This window comes from Nesoenas mayeri (assembly GCF_963082525.1).
Source record: "Nesoenas mayeri genome assembly, chromosome: 1".
Lineage (NCBI taxonomy): Eukaryota > Metazoa > Chordata > Aves > Columbiformes > Columbidae > Nesoenas > Nesoenas mayeri.
Window position 1 is genome coordinate 190886776 of NC_137541.1, and position 22024 is coordinate 190908799.

A 22024-nucleotide genomic window follows, 5' to 3' on the forward strand; every position below is an offset into this window, starting at 1 on the left:
TTTTGAGATGCAAAGCAGTGGTAGGAAATAACTAATTCCTTCATTTACTGTATTCCTTCTCTATTTTTAGTGGTGAAGTAAAAGGGTGACTCCCAATTCTTCTTTGCCAGTTTGAAGCTATTTTCTTTCTTTGTGCTCAATTAAGGAGTATCATGGAATTTGTCTTTTTTGAGAAGGTTGTTTTGAAAAAGAAAACAAAAAGAGAAGATCAATATTATGGTCAGCTGGAGGAAGGTTCATGATATGGAAGAACTAACTGGTCTAGGCTCATTTTGTGTCATCAAGGTCCACTGTGCAGAGTTGGTGTTGCTGCTGATATCAGTCCACCAGCCATCCAGTGTAGGCATCATCTCCATTGTGTTCTGGACAGCAAGGTCTTTTTACGTAGAGACCCACATGATGCAGCACCTAATAGCCCAATTCAAACAGTGTGTGCTAAAATAACACAGTAGCTGTATGACCATTTTGTGAATCTGCATACAGCAAGAGTTGTGACCCATTCTGAGGTGGACCTCACCGACACACAATCAGACATTAAGGTTTGTATGGGAACTCTGCTGGCTGTTCCAGTAAGGTCCTGTCCACATCTGTAAATCAGAGCACTTTATTCTCTCATCCTAAATGCTCGTATTTGTACATAAGTATTTCTGACTATGTAGATTTCTGTGGGCATAAAGATGGTAACTTGAAGTGTGATAAACCATACCAGCAGTCCATGAAGTTAGCAACAGCATAAATTAAAGACTTGCACCATGTAGCCCAGCTTATTTGACTCCATGCCACAAGGAACGGAGAGCTGGGGCTTGTTTGCAAATCACAGTTCAAGCAGAACAGCAGCAGCTTTCTCCCCTAACCACACCAAAACCACAGGTGTACCCTTAAGCTGCCACATGGGAGGCATGCTACCACGTCTCAGGCTCATGTCCAAGGGTGTGAACTTTGCTGACTGCTGATGGTGGTATTGCTGATGTCTAGTGTGTCCATAGCCTACAAGTCTGTGATAACTCCCACCTGGCAGGAAAATATTGTGCAATTGTTTACATTCCATTCAGCTTAGTGTTCTTGGTTGAAGGGTCTCAGTTTGTCTTTTTGTTTTTTTTCCTGCCAGTGTTGGTTTTACTTATTTCAGACCTCAGTTAGCTTTCTTTTAGCATTTAAATTAACTTTGGAAATCCCAAATTGAAAGCCTGTGGTCTCGCACCTGTCACAAGACAAAGAATCACAACATTTTGAGCTGTTTACAGCCCCATGTAATCTCACCAAGGCCTCTAGAGACTGTCAAGCAGCAAGTCAGAAGGAAAGGCTGTTTGAGCTGCAGGTTTTAAGTTCTTGGATCACAACTCACACACTGAAAGCTGCAAAAGATGCTCTTTCTTCTTTTTATTGCAGATATTCTCAAGAGCACCTGGAAGACTTAAATAAATGACCTCAATTTTAACCTGTTTGGGACTAGATTAGTGTGACGGAAAACATGTCATGGGTGAGACTCCAGCCCAACCTCTACAGGGGAAAAGTTCTTCCTCTATAAATAGGGCCATGGTCTTTTGGCTGTAACACTTCTCTCGCTACTAAATTAGAATTCACAAGTCTTCTGCAGGATTCATAATAGGATCAAAGATTAGAATCTTCTTTGAAGTTTGTCTTCCTTTGCTCCACTGTGAATACATACCTGCACTAATCCACCATGGTTCTCCTAAACTAATCAGCCACTCTCCCTCCCCAAAAGAGACAAGTACACAGGCATTTATTTGTGTTCATTATCCACATTTCATTTTGCTAATTGATTTTTCAGGTAGTGTAAAGAGGCCAGCTCTGTTTTCTAAAACATTTTGGTCTAAATGTGATTTACCAGTAATATTTACAGTACTTATAACTTTGATCCTGTTTATTGCTAGTAAGGCACATAGTGGATTGAACTGTGTGCATAAGAAATTAATAATATTTCACCTCTGACAACAGCTAGTAATAATATGATTCTAATGAGATAATCTCAGACTCACTTTTCTAAATCTAGTCCCTCCTGAATGAGATCAAAGAAACACTGAACCTTAGGTTATTTGCCTCATTTTTAGGAAAACAAGCTAACAGCCTCATTAACCCTAGGAAGAAATTACACAAGGGAAAATATATTTACAAAAACCCTTTAAAAATTTCCATAATTCAAAATCATAACATGGATTTTTCTTTGTCTCACTGTGACTCAGAATTGGCTCATAACTACCATATTGAACTTCTTGTATCTTTAAATTAATGCTCATTTTTGGCAAAGAAAAAAAAAAAAGAAAAAAAGAAAAAGAGAAATGGAAGAGTTCTCACTTCTTCAAAGCTTTATTTCTTAATTTTTCTTTGGGCTAAATTAAGAGATTAATCCATTACAATGAATGCCCAAAGGGTTCACTTCTAAACGAGTATTTCTCCCCTTGTCAGATAGAATAGGAAGATTAGAGTATGAAACGGAGACAATTTATAGTGAGTTTTCTGTTCTTCAGAGGGGTTTTAATTTGGATGTGACAGATATGTTCCAGTTGCTGCTTGCCTTCGTATTTTCCAAAGGACATTTTAAGTGCTACTGTTCTGAGCACCATGCATCCCCAGAAACACATGTGCTGTCCTTGTCCTTCTTTCAGACTCCAGAGTGACCGAGGCTTTTCCCCAGACTGTCAAAGTCGCACTCCACTGGCAGCTCCCTCTAGCCCTGGCTGCAGAGGGGACCAGCCTCCTGTTCCCCTCACATCCCTATCCAAGGGGATTTGCTTCAGGCTCTGGGAAGACTAGATGCTTTAGAAAATGTGATTTAATGACTGAAAAAATATCGTTATTTTAGAAATGGTTTCGCTGATTTCTTTGCATCCCTCTCAGAAATTAATGACGCCCATTTTACTGCAACAAAAAAAAGGGGTCATGATCTCCTCTGGAAAAAGGCAGAAGAAAAACAGCCACAGGACATCTTCAAAATAAAGAAGGGGCTGATGAAACAGCCCAGTACAGGAGTACCTAAGCAGGTTGCCACAGTAGATACATTCAAGAGACTGATCATTGAGACAACATCTCCTACAGCATCAAGAGAGAGATATTAACAGTTTGGGTGCCTGTGATGGGAACAGCCTAATTGTAGGGCAATGCACTACCTTCTTCAGTAAAACTAGTATTTGGCAGCCTGGTGTGTGAGTGGTTTGGACTGCTTTTTCCCTCTGCAGATTAAACACTAAAAGTCACAGTGACTAAATTAGGTGCTCATAATCAGTCAAATAACCCTATCTGGAAATGGGCCAGGAAAGAGGATTTGTCACTATCTATTTCTTCAGTGTGGCCCAATAACCCAATATCTGTGCAAACATTTGTACTTTCCCACCTCATTTTACAGACGAGAAAGTGTGGTGAATAATTTAAGTCACTTTCAAAAAGCCAGACAGAAATAAGTGCCAAAAACTGGAACTGGAGCTGCCAGGTCTGGGCCAGGACAACTATAGCACACCGACACAGAACCTTGCAGAAAGGCCTTCTTATATCTAAAACCACAGATCTTATGTGGCATTTTACAACAATAACAAACATGATGATTAAGTACTCTGTTGAAGCTGAGCTGGCACAAGAGCTTGGTAAAATTCTTCCAACTGTTCTTTGCTCATAAAAAGCGGGGTTTGCAGAGTTGAGATTTTCACAGATTTTTTTCAGTTTTGACAAACTTCAGCTCAGTAAATTTGCCACCCCTCCAAATATTTCAGGTCACTATCTTCATAGAAAAGTAGTTCTGCATTTCCAAAGCAGCTTGGTCTTCCTGTCTTTACTTATTCACAGCAGGGAGTGATGCAGACCCTCCTGTGGCGAAACTGCTTCCCTCTTCGGTATGCTCTAATGGGCAGGGGAAGAGGTAACCGTGTAGACAGTAAAAGCATTATCTAAGCTATTAAAATATTGTCACATTTAAAATACTTTCACAAACACTGTATCTAAAACCCACTGAAATTGATGGACAATTTATAATTCACCGCTGTTGTTTCAATCTCTGCAAACAGAGTGAAACCACTGTGCCTACACCTCCAAGTCATTCTTTGAAGGCTGTTTGTTTGTTTGTTTTTCAGCTGTAACAACTAGAGGACGAAAAGTAACTGCCGAGAGCCTGGAAGGCAGCTAAAATGTCTTTGCAGTCCTTGTTCTTCCTGGCTGACATACTGCACTTTTCCAGATGCTTTGCCCCACCAAGCTGAAAATTCTAATTTCACACAGTTCTATTTTAGTCCTATTCAGAGTGACGTGATGGCATAAAGTGACTCTTTCATCTAAATATTGATATCAGAATAAGATAAAAAGGAAAAAAATGAATTTGTCATGTAGAAAAATGAACAGAAAATCCGTCATAGAAACATGATTGGGATGTATTTTCATATAGGAAAATCTTAGTATTTACTTATGCATTTAGAATAATCAGCATATCTGTCCACCACGTGACAGTTTTGAATATTCTACCGTTTTTGGAGGCAATTAGCCATCTATTCAAAGCTTCTGTGCTCACTTTAATTTCCTCTTCTCTCCACCCACCTGAATCCGACACTTTGACATCTTTGCTTATTAGAATAGAAATTCAACATTTAGAAAGGCCAAGTAACGTCAGGTCAAAAACCAGCAGGAAATCTATACATTGAAGAAGAGATTGTGAAAGTTTACACAAAACAAGCAGTTTCATATTTCTATAATGTTAAACAAAACAATAGCTGTCGTGAGATACTAATGCAAGTTTCGAAATATTCATCACCATTTTCTTGCTCAGTCTGAAAAGAAATCGCTTCAGCACTCAGAGCTGTGGGTAGATATTGAATAGCATTATGTCTCCTAGTCTAGCACCTCACTGGAGAAGAATTGCCTCTAACATCATGCTGTTATTCTATTTTAAGAATCTTAAACAACTGAGATTTCATCTCTTGAGTTGGAAGATTATTTAACAGACTAGTAGACCTTATGACTACAAAGTGTTTCCTGATATTATACCTACATTCTTCCACTTCTGGAACTCAGCTATCATCCCTCAACTCATTCTAAACAATCTGTCTTTCTTCCATTCCCCCACACATCAAACTGTTTCATGGTGCTTAATGAACTCTTTCCAATGTGGTACTTATAGCATGTTAGAGTCTATTCTGATGAAGTACATAAAGCTAATTACAGGAACAGCATATTCAGCCCATCACTAGAAATGCAAATAAAAGCAAGTGGGAGAACTCTAAGACCCTTAAACTAGTCAAACAGACACTACAGCCTGGGCAGCATGTTACTGTACTGGAGAATCCCAAGATAATATTGGGAGCCACATCTCACAACTGTGGGTATGATGTGAAATTGTTGCACTCAGATTCAAAACCTCTTAGGCAAATTTTATTGAGGCAGACACAGGAGAAGCTTCAATATAGTGTATTTAAAATTCCAAGAGAAAAGTTATCTATTTTGTTATAAATTATCTATTTAGGTTTTTTCTTTAGGGTGACACAATTGTTTCATTCCACTCCAAATCATACTGGTTTTAAACTTAACATGACACTGCTAGTCATTCACTTTTTCTCATATTTAGCAGAGAACACTCACGACCCTTGTAGACAAATTGAAGTATCTAAATGTATCAATTCTAGTCAATTTGGAGTGTAAACAAACTTGATAAGGTTTTTTATATACAAAAAAACCCCGCTTAAATAAATAAAATTGGTTTAGAAGATCATGGATTTTTAAACCTCAAATGTAGTAGGCAAGATATGAGGGTAAACATGAACTTTTCAGGTAATCATGAACACAAATGCTACTGGAAAATCTGTCTGTAGCACCGACCAAATCTTGGGGGGGACCTGATAGCAGGACCTGGAGCTGAGCCTCAGCTCAGGATTTCCCAGCTGTCCCACATATTGTGGCATCAGGCCATGTGGCTTAGCTCCAGCAGAAGACCTCACCTGTGCCTTGCTGCAGCTCAGTACAGAGCTTAACATGTGAAAAGCCACGGGATGAGAGGTGTGAAAGTGGCAGGGAGAGCTGCGCACTCCACACTCAGCAGAGTGGAACATTAACCAAAGGACGGACCCCCTCCATTGGTATGGGGAGTTCTCACTGCCTCTGCTTCTCTGAGTTGTTTTGATCGAACACAACTTCCCTTGTTTGCCATTTGGAACAAAGAGCTCACCCTGAACCACTCGAACCATTTTATTTTGAATCAGGCAGGACAGCCTATAGTGAGCTGTGGTGATCTCCCCTGATCCTAGGATCCAGCTTTGAATGGAGTAGTATTTAGTTTCTGCTATGGCATCCCTCAGCAAGGCAAGAAGCGAGGTATCTTCTTCAGCAAGGAGAAAAGCTGCCTAACATGCCACCATCATCTCAAATGAGCTTCATGGCCTCTGGCTTCCCTGTGTGCAAAGCACAAGTAAGCACCAGAGAGTGGACTTCAGGTGGTCAAAATGGGCCAGTGACCCAGGCTTGCAAGTCAGATCCCTGCCCTAGCAGCTGGTGAGATACTGGGTGGTTTGGCTGCCAGGTCCCTCCAGCCCCAGACAGCAATTGGGCATGACCTCATAGGAGCAGAGCCCTGTTATGACTGATCCTGATTAGCAGCTGATGGCTCAGCTGTCGAAGTTGGCATGTTATCGGTGAAGTGCAGCCTGGCTTATACTCACACCCCAGGGACAGTATTCCAGGAAAGACCAGAAGACAAGCAGGCGAGTGTTGTACAGCCTGCCCTGTCCCTACCAAGGGAAAAGAGCACAGTCCCACCGCTGCAAATCCATTTAATTGAGTCAATCAGAACACATGAGCTATTGCCAGAAAGTCAGCCAAGGAGTGCAGCACAGGCTCCATGCACATCCAGGCTTACTGCTTCCAGAGAGGTCAAGGGAAGGGGAGAAATCTGGTGAAGAACAAAGCTGCTGCATCGCAGCTTTATTAACAAACTTCCCCACAACACAAACATCATGTCTCCTTACTCTAAACAAGTGAGGTTTTATTCTCTAGACAGCAATTAATCAGTATTAGTATGCCAAAACGAGACACTCGTTGGTATTTCTGAAACCAAATGCAACCATGACAGGTTTGGGAAGAGCTAGCACTATGAGACATCAGGCAGGGGAGAAAAAAGCAAAACAGCATCACACTAGGACCTCTACCAGAATCACCATTTCCCCTAAAACACTCTGCCTCTAAAATAAATCTACATTCTACTGTCATCCAGCCATAGCCACCTGCTTCTTACCAACTTAGAGCACATTGTGGTTTTTCTTTTTAATAGCAGATATAAGATCCTGAGGTGATTCCCTCCAATTACAAAAGTGGCAGCTCCTCTATTTATAATATATGCACGCTTGTGAGATGTTTTCAATAACTTCTGTCTCAGTGACATGTAGACATGCTACTTTAATAGGAGATTGTGTTATCTTATATCTTTGAAGATTTCTAAAGCTAGATCATTTTGCATTTTCTACCCTACTGAGCTAAGAAATTAACAGTAAAATTTTACCCTGCCCTCTAGGAAGCCTGATTTGGTCAAAGACATGGTCTCAGGTAGTAACTACAGAATCAGCTATTTATTTAATGTAAAAAAACCTCTTCCAGCAGACAGTGAAGGGAAGAAATAATACGTCATGCTAAGATTCCTGAGCCTACATCTACTCCTGGGTTACTTTCCGTGCATGTTGAAATGCTCTGCTGATCTGTGTTAAATAGGTTGTGGTAGAATGGAAGACAACTAATTTGTTCTCCCTGGGTGTCAGGCAACTACTTTAACTCTTGCTGGCACATAGAATTTAAATAGGAAAAGATGATACAGTTTCACACTATTAATATTTCTATGAAAGGTAATAACTCAACAGTAAGGAAACTATTTTTTTCCCTCCCTACCTGTCCTAATAGGATTGATGAATGGCCTTAAATCCAAATAAAGTGGGTGATGTTATGTGTCTTCTCATATGATGACTTACTCAAGGGCTGACACCCTAAACACAGCATGTGAGCTCATCCCCTTGGCAACACACCTTTCTCCCTCTCTCACCCCGGTCCAGGAGGAAGTTTTATCTATTTGGAATAAGGACAAGTAAAAGACTTCTGGGCTGGAGAGCCATGCATGTGGGAGGAACCACGTCAGACAGATGACTATTGAGAGGTGCACATTCTCTTGCTCTACTGTGGAGATGAAGGGAAACTAGACTACTGCTTAGATGAGCTATCTAACTTGCTGGCAAAAGCAAAAATTATATATCCTAATTTTCATCAGGTGACAAGCTGAGCTTGTCTCTGCAAAAATTTGTACAAGAAGAGCACCTCCCTCAGGTAATTTTCATATTCATCTGGAAACATTCTCGCAACATGCACAAGCTGGTCACAAAATCCTAATCTTAACATTAAAGAGAATTAGCATTTTCACCTAAGTGGGCTGGAACAGAATGTATTCACCAAATACTTTCACGTCCTTCTGATGATTGGAATATGGTTTCAGTTTTTATGGGCTTAATGCACAAATATAATACAAAAATACACCAGAATATACAAATGAAATCAGCTTCTTTTAAGATGAATAGTCAGTTGTAACTTTCTGGGTCTAAGATCAGTAATGCTTCCTCCACTGTTTCTGAATGGAAATCAATTGACTCAGATTCTACAGTCTGGAGTATTTGCCTTTTAGAGAATTCCCATTTGTATGCATCTACCGTGTTCAAGGGTAGTGCTGTACCTACTGACGTTATTTTTTTTTTTAGATTCACACCTGAAATTGCTAGACAACAATATTTCCTGCAGAGATGTAGCTTAGATCTAATCAGAAATCAGGTAATTCTGTCACTAACAAAGGCTTTACGTAACCAGAGACCAAAAGACTACAACATCATATGAAAGGAAAAGCTTTCCAAGGGCATAAATGTAGGGTAAAAGCACACAGCAAAAGAAGTTGCCTACCATCAAAGTAAAGTTTATTCAAAAATAAACAGAAATGAGCAATCAGTCCAACAGTAAAACAGGACAGAAATGCATGTTTGAGGGCATTGGAAAAGTTAGAAGTTCCTGGACACGTTAGTCTTTGGCATTTCAATTACGCCTTTTAGAAGGGGAACAAGAAAATCCCTAGGGTGTTTTAAACATTTTCATTTTATTTAATTCATTTCAAATTAATACGAACACTGAAAGATTTTGGAGCCTGCAGCATCTTGTCTCCTCTGGCACTTCAGATCACCTGGCATGTCCCCTCACATTTCTCCCAGGCTGATATCACTGGCTTTGATATGGACACAGTTCAGGATCAATCCAGTCTTCAAAGAAAAACGGGCATGAAAATCCCTCAATCTCCCTTTCTGCTCTGAGCCCAGGGCACGTGCACACTTCCCAAGGACTGCACAATCCAGTGGGTATTATTTTGTACTTAATAAAATTAACCGTTGTTACAGAAATCGGATTTGAAATGACATTTCAGCCATGAGATCCTTCCAAGTCTGGTAGATGAGACAATAGCTACGATATTAGTTCTGATCCCTTTCATATCACTGGCATTATTTGGTTAATTTTCTAAACTAAGTTTATTGCATTTGCATATTAAGAGGCAGAAGAAAAGCAGATGAGAAAGACTGTATTGCTCATTTTAGATAATCTTTGTTCTAAACTGTTCTACATGGCTGCAATGTACTTACCAAACAGTTTACTGTGATTATTTACTGACTTCATCTTGTAAAAAGGCATATTCTAAGTAAAAAAAAAAAAAATACAAAAATGCCTCAGGTTCACTCTTAATGTGATTTTCTCTGCAGCAGGGAAATCATCCCCTTTTATATGCAATGTACATTCAGCACCTACTCATCTATTATTAATAATATTTTTAATTATTACACTGGGAAATCAAGATACCAAACCTACAGCCAGTGGCACAGTAGGGATTAGTGAGAGCTGCAGAGATTACATGAGTCCTAAATTTCCTAAATTAGATGCTGACTCCAGTCGGGACAGTCCTAGAATACATCTATTTAACATCCCCCCAGAAGCAAGACCGCATTTGGACTTACGGTTGGTTGTCCTGCTTTGATCACTTTGAGCACTGTCGTTTGACTGGTTGCTGGAGACAGAGGATACGCTTGAGCTCCTGACAAAACCAAATGAGGCCAGCTTAGCTGCTGGCAACCGTGAATAACCTGGAGGACGCAGTCCAGACTGGCAGGGCTTGGGGAGATTTGACTTTGCAGCACTTGGACATGAGCCTTTCTTAAGATCAACTGAAAGGAGGAAAAAGAAAGAATTTTTTATAAAATAAACTGTACTGGAATATACTGACCATTACCATCAGCCACATAGACAGTATAAAGACTGAATATAAGTTTTAACAGCTGCTGAAACTGCAGTGATGTCTCATTCTTTGCTCCACTGGAAAGTTCTGTGGAGCAACCAGAGACCACAATAATTTTTAAAATGTGAAACGCAGCAAGGACCCATGAGGCATAACTCAAACTTCCAGCAAAGTGATGTAGTTCAAGTCTACTAAGTCTTTTTTGTTATCTTCTTTTATGTTGTATCAGTCTCTAATTTTACCTTTGTTATGTGCCAATTAAAAGAAACTCATACACAGAGACAAACATGCTAAACATAGCCTCCAATTTTGGAAACTGTTGTAGAACATGAACAAGACTCTTCAAGGACACAGGACTTCTTTATATTCCATCAAAGAAAATGCTTATTTGAAGCCCTTCTTTCAAATTTTGCTAAAGGAAAATGTCGTTTTCTTGCACCAAGCCTTGAAACAAGGACACGACCTGTAAAGTTGTACTTTTTTAAACAAACCAGCAGCCATTTCCACTGATGGACTTCTCAACGTAAACCATCAGCCTGTGTGAATTGGCACCAACTGAGTCTCAGAAAACTGCCCATAGTGAGCTTACAGCAGATGAAGTTAGACAACAACAGTAGCTCAGGTACCACCTCTGCCTGTTGTAACTACTAACTGGTCATCTGTCCTGACCTATATTCTGCTGCTTTTGCTCTGGTGAACTTTTCTAGGCAAATCCAGAACATTGGTCCATAAATGCCCCAAATCATCTTCAAGGACCAAAGATTAGAGTTTGCTTTTGATTGGAAGGTCTGGATACCAAGTGGATCTGGAACTCAACTATACATAAAATTAGGACAGAGCTTTTCTTTGTAGGTTTGACAGATTCCTGTTCCTGGTAGAATCCTGAGCAGCAAAAGTATATACTAAAAGAAAGGCAAAAAATAAAACAAGCAACCAACCACAACAACAACAACAACAACAAAACCCCAAACAACAAAAACCACAAACCCAAAAAACTAGCAAAGTTCTCCAAAAGCTAATGCTAAAGTATTTAATAAAACATCAGTACTGGTGGGTTAGGAGACAAGGCAGCATTAAAACTATCAACACAGTCTGCCAGAAAAGGCCACAAAGTCACCCTTTTTCCATTATTTTTTCAGTGAACTCTATTTGTGCTTCAGCTTGACACATACTTCAAAGGAAGAAGTGAACGTTCATAATATAAAGGAAAAATCGAAATTAACTGCACAGTAAGAATACAGTCTTCATATTATTATAGCGTTTAATTCTTCTGTAAACTATGTAGGTCACAGCCTTATTAATTTTAATGAAGCATTACACTTTGAGAAGACTTTACAGAAAACAAGACTAACTCCTTTGAGCAGAAAAATGCTATGGGGATTTTGAAAGATATTTGTGTACCTCATCACAATAATAATACTAAGCTTTGTTTAACAAAACCAAGGCTTTTCTTTTGAAATAGAAATATGTGTTACACCAAGCTATAGAGTTTTGTTATCCTATAAAAGACATCAAAAATGCTCCTTGCTCAACAGTTTATATACTATAAACTCTTAAAAATGTATTTTTGTACCCACTTTTCACAAGTTGAGCTTTTACTATGACACAAAGAGATGGATATCTGACTGCCTGACTGCAGCACCTTTACCAGCCCAGAGGAGGACATACTGTGGAGAGTAATCCAAACGAAAATGACAAATACCTACAGCTTGTAATAAAAAGCTGTTAAAACCTCATTAACTTTTTTTTTTTTTTTTTTTTTTTGGTACCAACAGGGACGATTTTGGACTCTGTTCCTGACTCTGGCTTCACTTGAACTATGTGAGGATGGGCTCAGAGGTAGCTGTGGGCTCCAGGTGCAGGTGAAGGGCACATTAGCACAGAGAAGACTTAAGTAGTGATGTTTACTACCAGTTTACTGCTAGGCTTGTGCAGTATTGCTTTGATAGTGGTCTGTTACAGCTGGTTTACGGTCATCTGCAAAGCACCAGCAAGCCAGATGTCTTCCCTCCCCACTGCCAGGGACATTCACATCATACCTATTCACATCCACAGCAAAGTACTGCAGAACCTGATCTCAGTATTTCCCTCAATGCTATCAACACAACTTACAATTAGTGTGAATCATGTTAACTGATTTTCATGTAGGAATGGGAAAAAAGTGTCCAGTAAAAGGGTTTAAGAGTCCCAAGCGCTAAAAGTGGCATGCTAATTATCTTTCAGATGGCATTTCTATATATGAGAGGACAAATGATTGCCTTATACTGGTGTGAGGCTGCAGTTTTACCACAGAAGGATGATCCTGTGCTCCCTCTTCCTCAACCAGACTCAACATTCCCCCACCAATGCTGATACCTCTCACTACAAGAAAGACATTGAGGTGCTGGAGTGAGTTCAGAGAAAGGCAATGAAGCTGGTAAAAGGGTCTGGAGCACAAGTCTGATGAGGAGCGGTTGAGGGAACTGGGGCTGTTTAGTCTGGAGAAAAGGAGGCTGAAGAGAGACCTTATAGCCGTCTACAACTACCTGAAAGGAGGTTGTAGCATGGAGGGTGTTGGTCTCTTCTCCCTAGTAACAATAGATAGGACAAGAGGAAATGGCCTCAAGTTGTGCCAGGGGAGCTTTGGATTGGGTATTAGGAAAAATTTCTTCATAGAAAGAGTTGTCAAGGACTGGAACAGGCTGCCTAGGGAAGTGGTTGAATCGCCATCCCTGGAAGTGTTTAAAAGGTGTGTAGATGAGGTTCTTAGGGACAGGGTTTAGTGGCAGTGCTAGGTTAATGGTTGGACTCGATGATCTTGAGGGTCTCTTCCAACCCAAATGATTCTATGATTCTATGGCTTCAGCAATATTTTTGATGGGCCAGACCATCTTCTCTTACCCATCTGGCTGCACAGTCACATGCTTGTTAGTGGCTGTGTATGGTCAAACATTAGCTTCACCTAAAGGACTAATTACACAAGGGCAACGGCATGTGACAAAAGGCACACAACTCAGTCACAGTGTGCAAATATTCCCATCAGGGATAGAACCAGGCCTAAGTACCCTCCAGATTTGAAGGAGAGGTGAGCACCTATGATAAGTGGCCTCAAGAGCAAGGAACCTGCCCAGGTGGGTGGCAGCAGGGAGAAAGTATGGGATTATCTCTTGCGGGTTTACAGATTTCAAATAAATGTACCAGCAGGCCGGCAGTATACGAGCTGAGAGTCGAGATTCCTTTTTCCTAAGAATCTTTGAAAATTGAGGTAGAGGGAGAAATCTTTTCATTTAACAGCAAAAAGCTACAAATATCCCAGATTTCCTGCAGCAGAATAGGGGAAATTCCACTGAAGCAGAAGGGAAAGTGGTTAGAAATGGTTTTGTTTAAAAAACATAAGAAATGTGCTTGCCTTAGGAAAGTGAGGTTCCCCTGGGACTCATGTCCCCAGCTTAACTGCAGAGATGCCCACACTGAGTCTCCAGCTGTCTGTTTTCTGCACCACCATGCAACCAAGCATCTGTAGCCCACAGCACACCGAGCACCATGGGTGTCACTGAAGAACAATTTCCTTAAAACCAGAACACTTTTGGTAACAAAATTGCCCAGCCATCTCTACCTTTGCTTCAAAACCCTTCTCCCAGAACCGGGCAGAAGATTCAGTGGATTTTCTCACACTTCCTTCTATGTTCCACTTTGTGACTTCAATTCAAACTCCTCCTGAATTAACCATATTTTGTATCTTGAACTTAACATCAACCTTAAATTATTTTTCACTTCTTTTCTTTGTAATCCAGCTCTTCTCCACCACAAGGACCTGGGGGCAGGATATTATCCTCATTAGGGATGCATTCAAATCCTTAAAGTTAAGTTATTTTGCATGTTCTTTCTCATTAAAATACATGATACAACAACCTGTTGTATGTATTTTCTGTTTTAAATATCATCAAGTTTTATGATGTACGTTCGTTCTTTATTTCTGTTTCTTAGAAGTATAGAAGCACTCCTGCAAACGAAGTCTGGGAGTTCAAAACAAAAGTTATTTTAATGAGCAGATTTCATTTTCATAAAAATCTGCCAAAATAAGCTTAAAAAATTGGCAAAAAATCTTTCCAGCTGTCTCACTGCCTGAAGCTAATTATAGAATTAAGTATTGTTGTCTGCACGGCACACAAGCGATTTTCTATGACGCTTCAAGCTGTTCCCATCTAGAAACACAAAAACATTTTGAGGTAGTGACTGATTGACACAAACCAGATGTGCCTGGGGAGTCTTAAGAAAAGTCTGAGCTAGACTTCTTATACATCCTCACTGCATGTGAATCACATCTCTATGCACATGTATAAACAAAGAGCAACTTTCATGTGACTTTTCTGTGAAATCTGAAATAAGTTTTAGCTGAAATAAATGAAAAATTAAAGAAAGGAGTTACACAGACACGTTCTTATGAAAAAGGGTAGCAGTTCAAGACTTCAGCTCCACTTGCAATTCAGGAATCCTTGGTGAGCCTTTGTTTTCTTGCTGTGGGGTTTTTGATCATTCAGGGTTTGGGGTTTTTTTGACAAGAATTTCCATCAAAACTTTAATCATTAGGTGTCATTTTCTCTCAGAAAGCTGACTTGCTTTCACAGAATGCTATGAACACCATTATTCTCATTTCATATTGTGGAATCTGGGGCAAAGAAGTTATCTGCAAGGTCACTGAATTAGTCAGAGATAATACTAACAGGGTTAACCCACCTCAGAGTTAACCTAATAACTGATATTTTTGCAGATTAAAAACAAATTGTGCAAGTAAGATACCTGTTTTGTTTCCACTACCTCTGCAGTTTTCCCGTTATAATGACTTGTCTCTGAACAAGAACTGGGGAAAGAAGCTTTAAAACCAAGGCTTTAATGGTTTACATCTAAACAGCAGTGAGCAGGTTGTGCCCTGCTCCCCTGATGGTCTCTCATGCAAATACTGTCAACCCTGGGACAGTTCAGTTCCAAAGGCAAGACAATTGTCACTTCTGAACATCAGTCAATTTCTGATCAGCCAGTCCACTGTCATACAGTAGGAAATGCTCATCTCTTCCTGATTCAGATTTAAAAGCCCCAAAAACCTGTCCTGTGCCTTTCCAGCTACCAGGCAACCCAAGGCTGGTTAGCACGTTCTCACTACCCCAAGAATTTGTCAGCTAGTGCTTCATGCAAACTGCAAACGTCCATGTTCACTTTACAGCTGATGTGCAAAGCAGCAGCATCCCACAGAAAGATCCAGCACAGAAGTTGTCAGTGCCTGAGCCACACTCACTGTGGTTTCCACCGAAAGCCCAGAGCAGCAAGAACACTCCTCTATGCATCAGTGAGGGCTCACCCACCCAGCTGCTACTCATCAGCTGCTCAGAAGCGCTGAGGGTGCCCAGCCAGCAACAGCACTTGGGTCTCTGCAGGGAGGAGGTAGGGTATGAAGCATTTGCATGCTGGTGCGCCTAAATTATTACTGATACTGTTCTTCTGACTGATGATTTAGCACAACAGTCGTATAGACAACCCTTCTCATACGACGCATTTTAGTTCTTTGAAGATGCAATAATTGTTAGGAGCAGAGAGGTGGCATATGGCTAAGTCTCAAGTGTGGTGACAACATCAACTCTGATGAAGAGTTGTGTGTCTCCCTTTGAAGCACTTAATTTTTTTCTTTACAAAATACAGCCAGATTGTTCTCCCAAAGAAAGCAGAGAGTGCCAACTGAAAACACTGCAGATCAGTGGAGGATAGAGAATATTTTCCTCTCTGAACTCTCCTCTTGTCACCTCTTGCTTTAAACAGCTGAGAAGTTTGCTGCCTCAAATCCAAGTACCTCAGACTGAAAACCTATAAAATGAACACAACATTTGGAGTAGCAGTAATGCAACATTTCAGGAAGCAACCTCAAAACGTATTTTTTACCATCAAATCTCATTTACTTGTTTAAGCATTATGTATTCCTGAGAATAAATGTGAAAACAAAGCTTTCCTACCAGGACAAAGCTGTAGACATATTGTACCATTCATGATGAAATGCATTATACATATGCAAAGACACAAATAAATGCATATGTCTGTGTGTGTCTAAATAATCAGAAACATTGCTGTCCTGATTTATATATATATATATATGTATGTGTGTGTGTGTATAGATAGATAGATAGATAGATAGATAGATAGATACAGATATAATCTTTAACAAGAGTTGACTTACTTAGAAATGAGAAGAACTGCTAGACCCTCAGGACTGGTAAATTTAACGCTCAGGTGATAAGGAAACAAGATCTAATTAACTCACTCTTTGAGAAAACAATACCCTAAATATGACCCAAAAATGTGGAATTAAGTAAAGTTAATGAGTAGAAATAAGTGAAATGTTAATAATAAGATCTCTGTTATACTTTTCAATATCAGACATTAATCTCAGAAAAATAATCATCAAATTAATGAAAATCCTAACACACTTGCTCCAACAAGTCTTTAAAATCAAGGAAAACCTATTCATAGTTTATATAGACACAGTATCTTTCAATGCTTGTTTTGAATTACAAGTTTCTCATAGAAAGAGCAGAGTCAATTTACATAAAATAAACTTATGGTAAGCTTTCAGAAACACTACTGCACCTTTAAATACATCGCAATACAATGGCTTCCTATCTTAGCTAGAGTACAGAGAGCTTTTTCTTAGAGTCAGGCTGCTTGTCTGACCCATGTGATGTAAAGCATCATGTAAAGAAGGAGCACAGCTTAATAAGGAATTCACAGCCAATGCCAACACACGTGTCATGTCCTGTAGACAAAGAAGGTTCACTGCTCCAGTCACATTTTAGGCATCATATCTGGAGATCACAATTGTGGGATCATTCATTGTTATTTTACTTTCTACTTGGCATGTCTTAAAACTAATGAAACCCTTAATGTACTTATAATACTTGCAGTCCATCACAGTAGTTCAGGGATTTAATTATCAATTACTTTACAGTCATTTTTATGAGTATTAGTATTATACATAGGCCAAACCACTCAGCTTATCAGTGCTGCTTAAGCAGACTGCTACATTATGAATGGCATGGCAAAGGGGAATAAAATCCTCATTATGAGGTACTGCTTCTGTCCTCAATATCGTGCCATGGCGATTTCAGTTTAAAAGCCTCTGTGGTACCTCGCACTTCATTATGGGATGGCAACTGGTTACATCCTTCTGCTTCCATTACTCCAGGGCAGGACTGAAATCACTAGGATTAGAAACTGGATTAAAAGCTCAGGATGGAGCTGCAAGACATGTTGATTAGCAATCTTGAAGGCAGGATGGTATCAGTGAGAGAAAAACACCTCCTAGTCCCCAGCTGCTTTTGCCGCAGTCAGCCAAACCCTCACACCCCACAACACATGTGAGCAAGAGGCTCACCAGCATCCCTTCCAGTATGCTGACCATACACGCTCATGCATTTAATCTGCTTGTATTTGTAAATATTACCCTATCAAAGCTATGTTTAATCCTGTTTCTCAAATATTTCATCAAAACCAGTCATGCAGATTAAAGTTTAATACCACAACTAACTGCCGAATTAAGGGAAAGTGGTTTACAAAAAGCTGAAAATGGTGGCAAGCACCTTAAAACAATTGGCTAGATGGTGCCTGACCCTGCTCTGAGCTCCACACCAGCTCTGGCATGCCAGGGGTTGCCGTTCCATCCAGCCCCTTCGTGGCAACCAGGGGCCCCTCTCTGGTCTGTGTTTGTGCACTGGCATGGACACAGCTGCAGGAAACAGTTCTCTGTTGCCCTTCCACTCCTATGCCAGTCTAGTCCTGTTTGCTGTCATTTGAGCCTCTTCCATGAGCATCCTTCTTAAAATAAATCATTAAGGAATAAAAGATTAGTATGCTGACTTAGGAAGTCATATATTACTGACAGAAAGATTAAGTCATTAGAGGTATACAAGGAAAAAGGCTTTGGACAATGTGAAGGTGATTACAAGCCAATCTTGAATGGATAATTGGGAAATAAAATGTCAAAAATAAAAGAATGCAAAGTAACTAATAGAAGGTATCAGGAATACATGGAAGATCAATAAGGGGAGCCATTGAATCAACAGAGAGCAATGGGAAGTACTTTGCAACAAAATACGATGTCACAGAGAAATGAAACATGTTCTTGATCTCGCAAGGAAAATGGAAGGTGAGATGCCAGAAGTGAAAACAATATATCCCGGGGTGGACAGTGAAAAACTAGAGAAATTAGCAACCTTCCCAGAACAAGTCTTGGGTAGTTTAAAATCAATAAAAACAGTCAGAGCCCAAAGACCAAATCAGGCAATCTTCGGGATTCCGCAAGAGATGGCAGACAGATTATTGTACTACCATGAGTTATCTTTAACAGCATCTTTGAAACAGCAAGGTATCAATAGACTCAAGAGAAACAAACAAAATAACAGTTGTAGAAAGGAAAATATGGAGAGCTATGAATTAAGTTTGACCTCCAAAGCAGGAAAGGTCCAAGAAATAATCAGTGATAAGATCAAAAAACCCCAACTTCTGAGAAACTGGAAAACTTTAGGAAACAGAAAATTCAGTGGAATAGGAATTGCACTAACAGAGAGTGGAATTTCCCCATGTATTGTTCTCTTTCACTGGCATTTTTAAAATCAGTGTTACAGGCAATTAATAAGACTGAAGGCTGATACTGTTTACAATTGGAATGTCACAAGATATAGAAAGACAGTAAGTTAATACACAAAACACAAGTTCTCACAAAATAAAATGGATAAAAATGACTAAGGAAAAGTAATGTCTGCAGTCACCAATGATGCAGGATAATTAAGCTGGATGAATAAAAATCAAGGCAACATTTATTTCTGAGGATCAGAAAAGACAGTGGATTGTTAATAAATCCTGTTCATATATTCCTCTCATATCTATCTCCCAGGCTGGCTCCTGTTACTCAATGGCTTACCCTACTCATATCCTGAACTTGCAGGCTCTTGCAGTTTCATTAAATGGAAAATATGACCCAATTGCTCTCTTCACCTGTATTCCCATGTTCAGTGCTGACTGAACTCAACTTACAGGGCTCAAATGGTATTTACTGCTCAGTGTGCAATCTTGCAGTTTCTCGGAAGTCACACACAGCTCATCTTGGTCCGCTTCTGCCAATGACATCAATGTAGATAAACTCCAGATGCAGGGTCAGATAGTAAATGATGGTGGCAAGAGGCACTGTGTTACAAAAAACCTTGATTTTCTGATAAGCCCCAAATCCTGGTAACCTATTTTACTGACTGGTACTGTTCTCTCAGGGTAAGTCAAGACACTCTGGCCCATTTTCATTCTGCTCATAAATATTTTTAGCAGCTTAGTATGGAGAAATAGACACTTGGGAAAGAGAGCAATAGTTTTCAGATACCTGCAAAGAGGAGAAAACCCCACGTCCACTCTAGACAGAAGAGAAAGTAAATTTCAAAAAAGAGGATTAAACAAAACAGTAGGGAAAACTTAACTTGAAAGCAGGTAGTGCATAGAAACAGCCTGTTTTCAGATGCTGCAGGAGCTCATACTGAAGGTTTTTATAAGTAGTTTTTCATGAGCAGTCTACATAAACATCTATCAGAAGGAATCTTGTTCTGGGGCAAGAGGAGGGACCTTGTCATTACTTTATCCCTTATGATTATTCTTAAAAATCTCTGCAGACTTGTAGATTGTTAAACAGCTGCTGTGTTTCATTCTGGCAATGACTGATTTTCAGTTGTCTCTGAACTTGCTGCTGTTTAAATGTACATTGTGAAAACCTCCAAGCTTTTCCAGGCTACCAAGGAGTGTCCTGTAAAGTAACTATTATCTCTGTCTTGTGGCACTGGACACTTCTCCTTCCAACTCTTGTCTTGCTTTTCCCTCCCCTGTAATTCTGCCCAGGTTCACGCTCAGCTGGGCAGTAGCTGGGAAGAAAAAGGCATTAGAAATGATGTCTCCAAAGAGGTGTGTACCAGGGCTTCAGAGAATCAAGATCTCTGCTGGCACATCTGAACACTGCTTAGGCTTTCAGAGCACAACAAGGTGGGGAACATCATATTCAGATTGAACAACGGGGTCTTCATGGTGGAAGAATATGTCCCATTATCTTCTGCAGGACAAAAGCAAAGATTTTGCAGGCATTTACAAGGAGGTGGAAGATAAAAAATAATGCAATGAGAATTACTACTGAAATTGATTCTCCTTCTTTGGCAATGACCTGTCAAGTAACCTTAATGCAAGTCCTAGACTCCCTAGTCAGCCTTGCCCCAGGGTAAACAGACACACCTCAAAGAGTGCTGCTCGAGCTTTGTAGTATCAGGTCAATATGCTGCTCATTTCGTGGTAATTCTGTTTGAAAAATAAATCTTATTGGTGACTACAGTTAAAGGGAAGGAAAGAAAGTTAATACTTTACCTGAAGCATCAGGATGATAGAGGCCGGGAGCACTTGTTATTTCTCCTTGCTGATGGAGACAGCTACCTGAGGATCTTTGACTTGCAATGAGAATCCTGCTCTTCGCAGATGGTAACCTCGACACTGCACCCAGTCCTAACTGTGGCTTGAGTATCATGGCAGATCGATAAAAACTTGGCGGGACCTCATAGTGAGTATATGGTGGAGGGCAAAATTCATCTTTTGTAGGCCTTTCCCCCACCTACAGAGAAATCATTAACATAGATATTATGCAATAAATTAATAAATCCAGAAAACATAGAGCTCTAAATTGCTTATAAAGGCTGATGTTGCCTCCTTGTAAATAGGGGCTTCTGAGCACTACAAACTGATGATCACTTTCAAAAAGTGATGTTCTTACCGTATAAATAGCTCCCCACAAACATATATGTTACAGTCTCAATACACAATTAAACACAAATAAAGAATTGTTTTATTTCCCAAAAGCAAATAGACGAACGGAAGACCTTCAATTAGTGAAAACAAAGTTACTGTTAAGTGTCCTAAAAGGAGATGTTAGTAACAGACATACCCAGAATCACAGGATCACAGAATGTCAGGGACTGGAAGGGACCTCAAAAGGTCATCTAGTCCAATCTCCCTGCCAGAGCAGGAACACCTAGATGAGGTTACACAGGAATGTGTCCAGGCGGGTTTTGAATGTCTCCAGAGCAGGAGACTCCACAGCCCCCCTGGGCAGCCTGTTCTAGTGTTCTGTCACCCTCACTGAGAAGTTTCTTCTCAAATTTAAGTGGATCCTCTTGTGTTCCGGTTTGAACCCATTACTCCTTGTCCTACCGTTGGTTGTCACCGAGAAGAGCCTGGCTCCTTGTGACACTCACCCTTTATATATGTGTAAACATTAATAAGGTCACCCCTCAGTCTCCTCTCCTCCAAGCTAAAGAGACCCAGCTCCCTCAGCCTTTCCTCATAAGGGAGATGCTCCACTCCCTTAATCATCTTTGTTGCCCTACGCTGGACTCCCTCCAGCAGTTCCCTGTCCTTCTGGAACTGAGGGGCCCAGAACTGGACACAATATTCCAGGTGTGGAATACTAACCACCCGCCTTCAAATAGACCCCAGGATGCCATTGGCCTTCCTGGCCACAAGGGCACAGTGCTAGCTCACAGCCATCCTGCTGTCCATCAGGACCCCCAGGTCCCTTTCCCCTATGCTGCTCTCTAATAGGTCATTCCCCAACTTATACTGGAATTTGGGATTGTTCCTACTCAGATGCAATACTCTATAATTTCCCTTGTTATATTTCATTTAATTTTTCCCCGCCCA

At 40.2% G+C, this 22024-nt stretch overlaps 1 protein-coding gene across 1 annotated transcript in view; it reads right to left on the minus strand.

Moving 5' to 3' along the window:
- Positions 1–22024, minus strand: part of MTUS2 (microtubule associated scaffold protein 2) — a gene marked incomplete at both ends in the record, with an annotated part of 188305 nt that overhangs the window by 160411 nt on the left and 5870 nt on the right. The window contains 2 exons of the mRNA XM_080363539.1: positions 10011–10217; positions 20699–20939. Coding sequence (XP_080219665.1) covers positions 10011–10217; positions 20699–20939 — 448 coding nt within the window. The remainder of the gene's footprint in view (positions 1–10010; positions 10218–20698; positions 20940–22024) is intronic.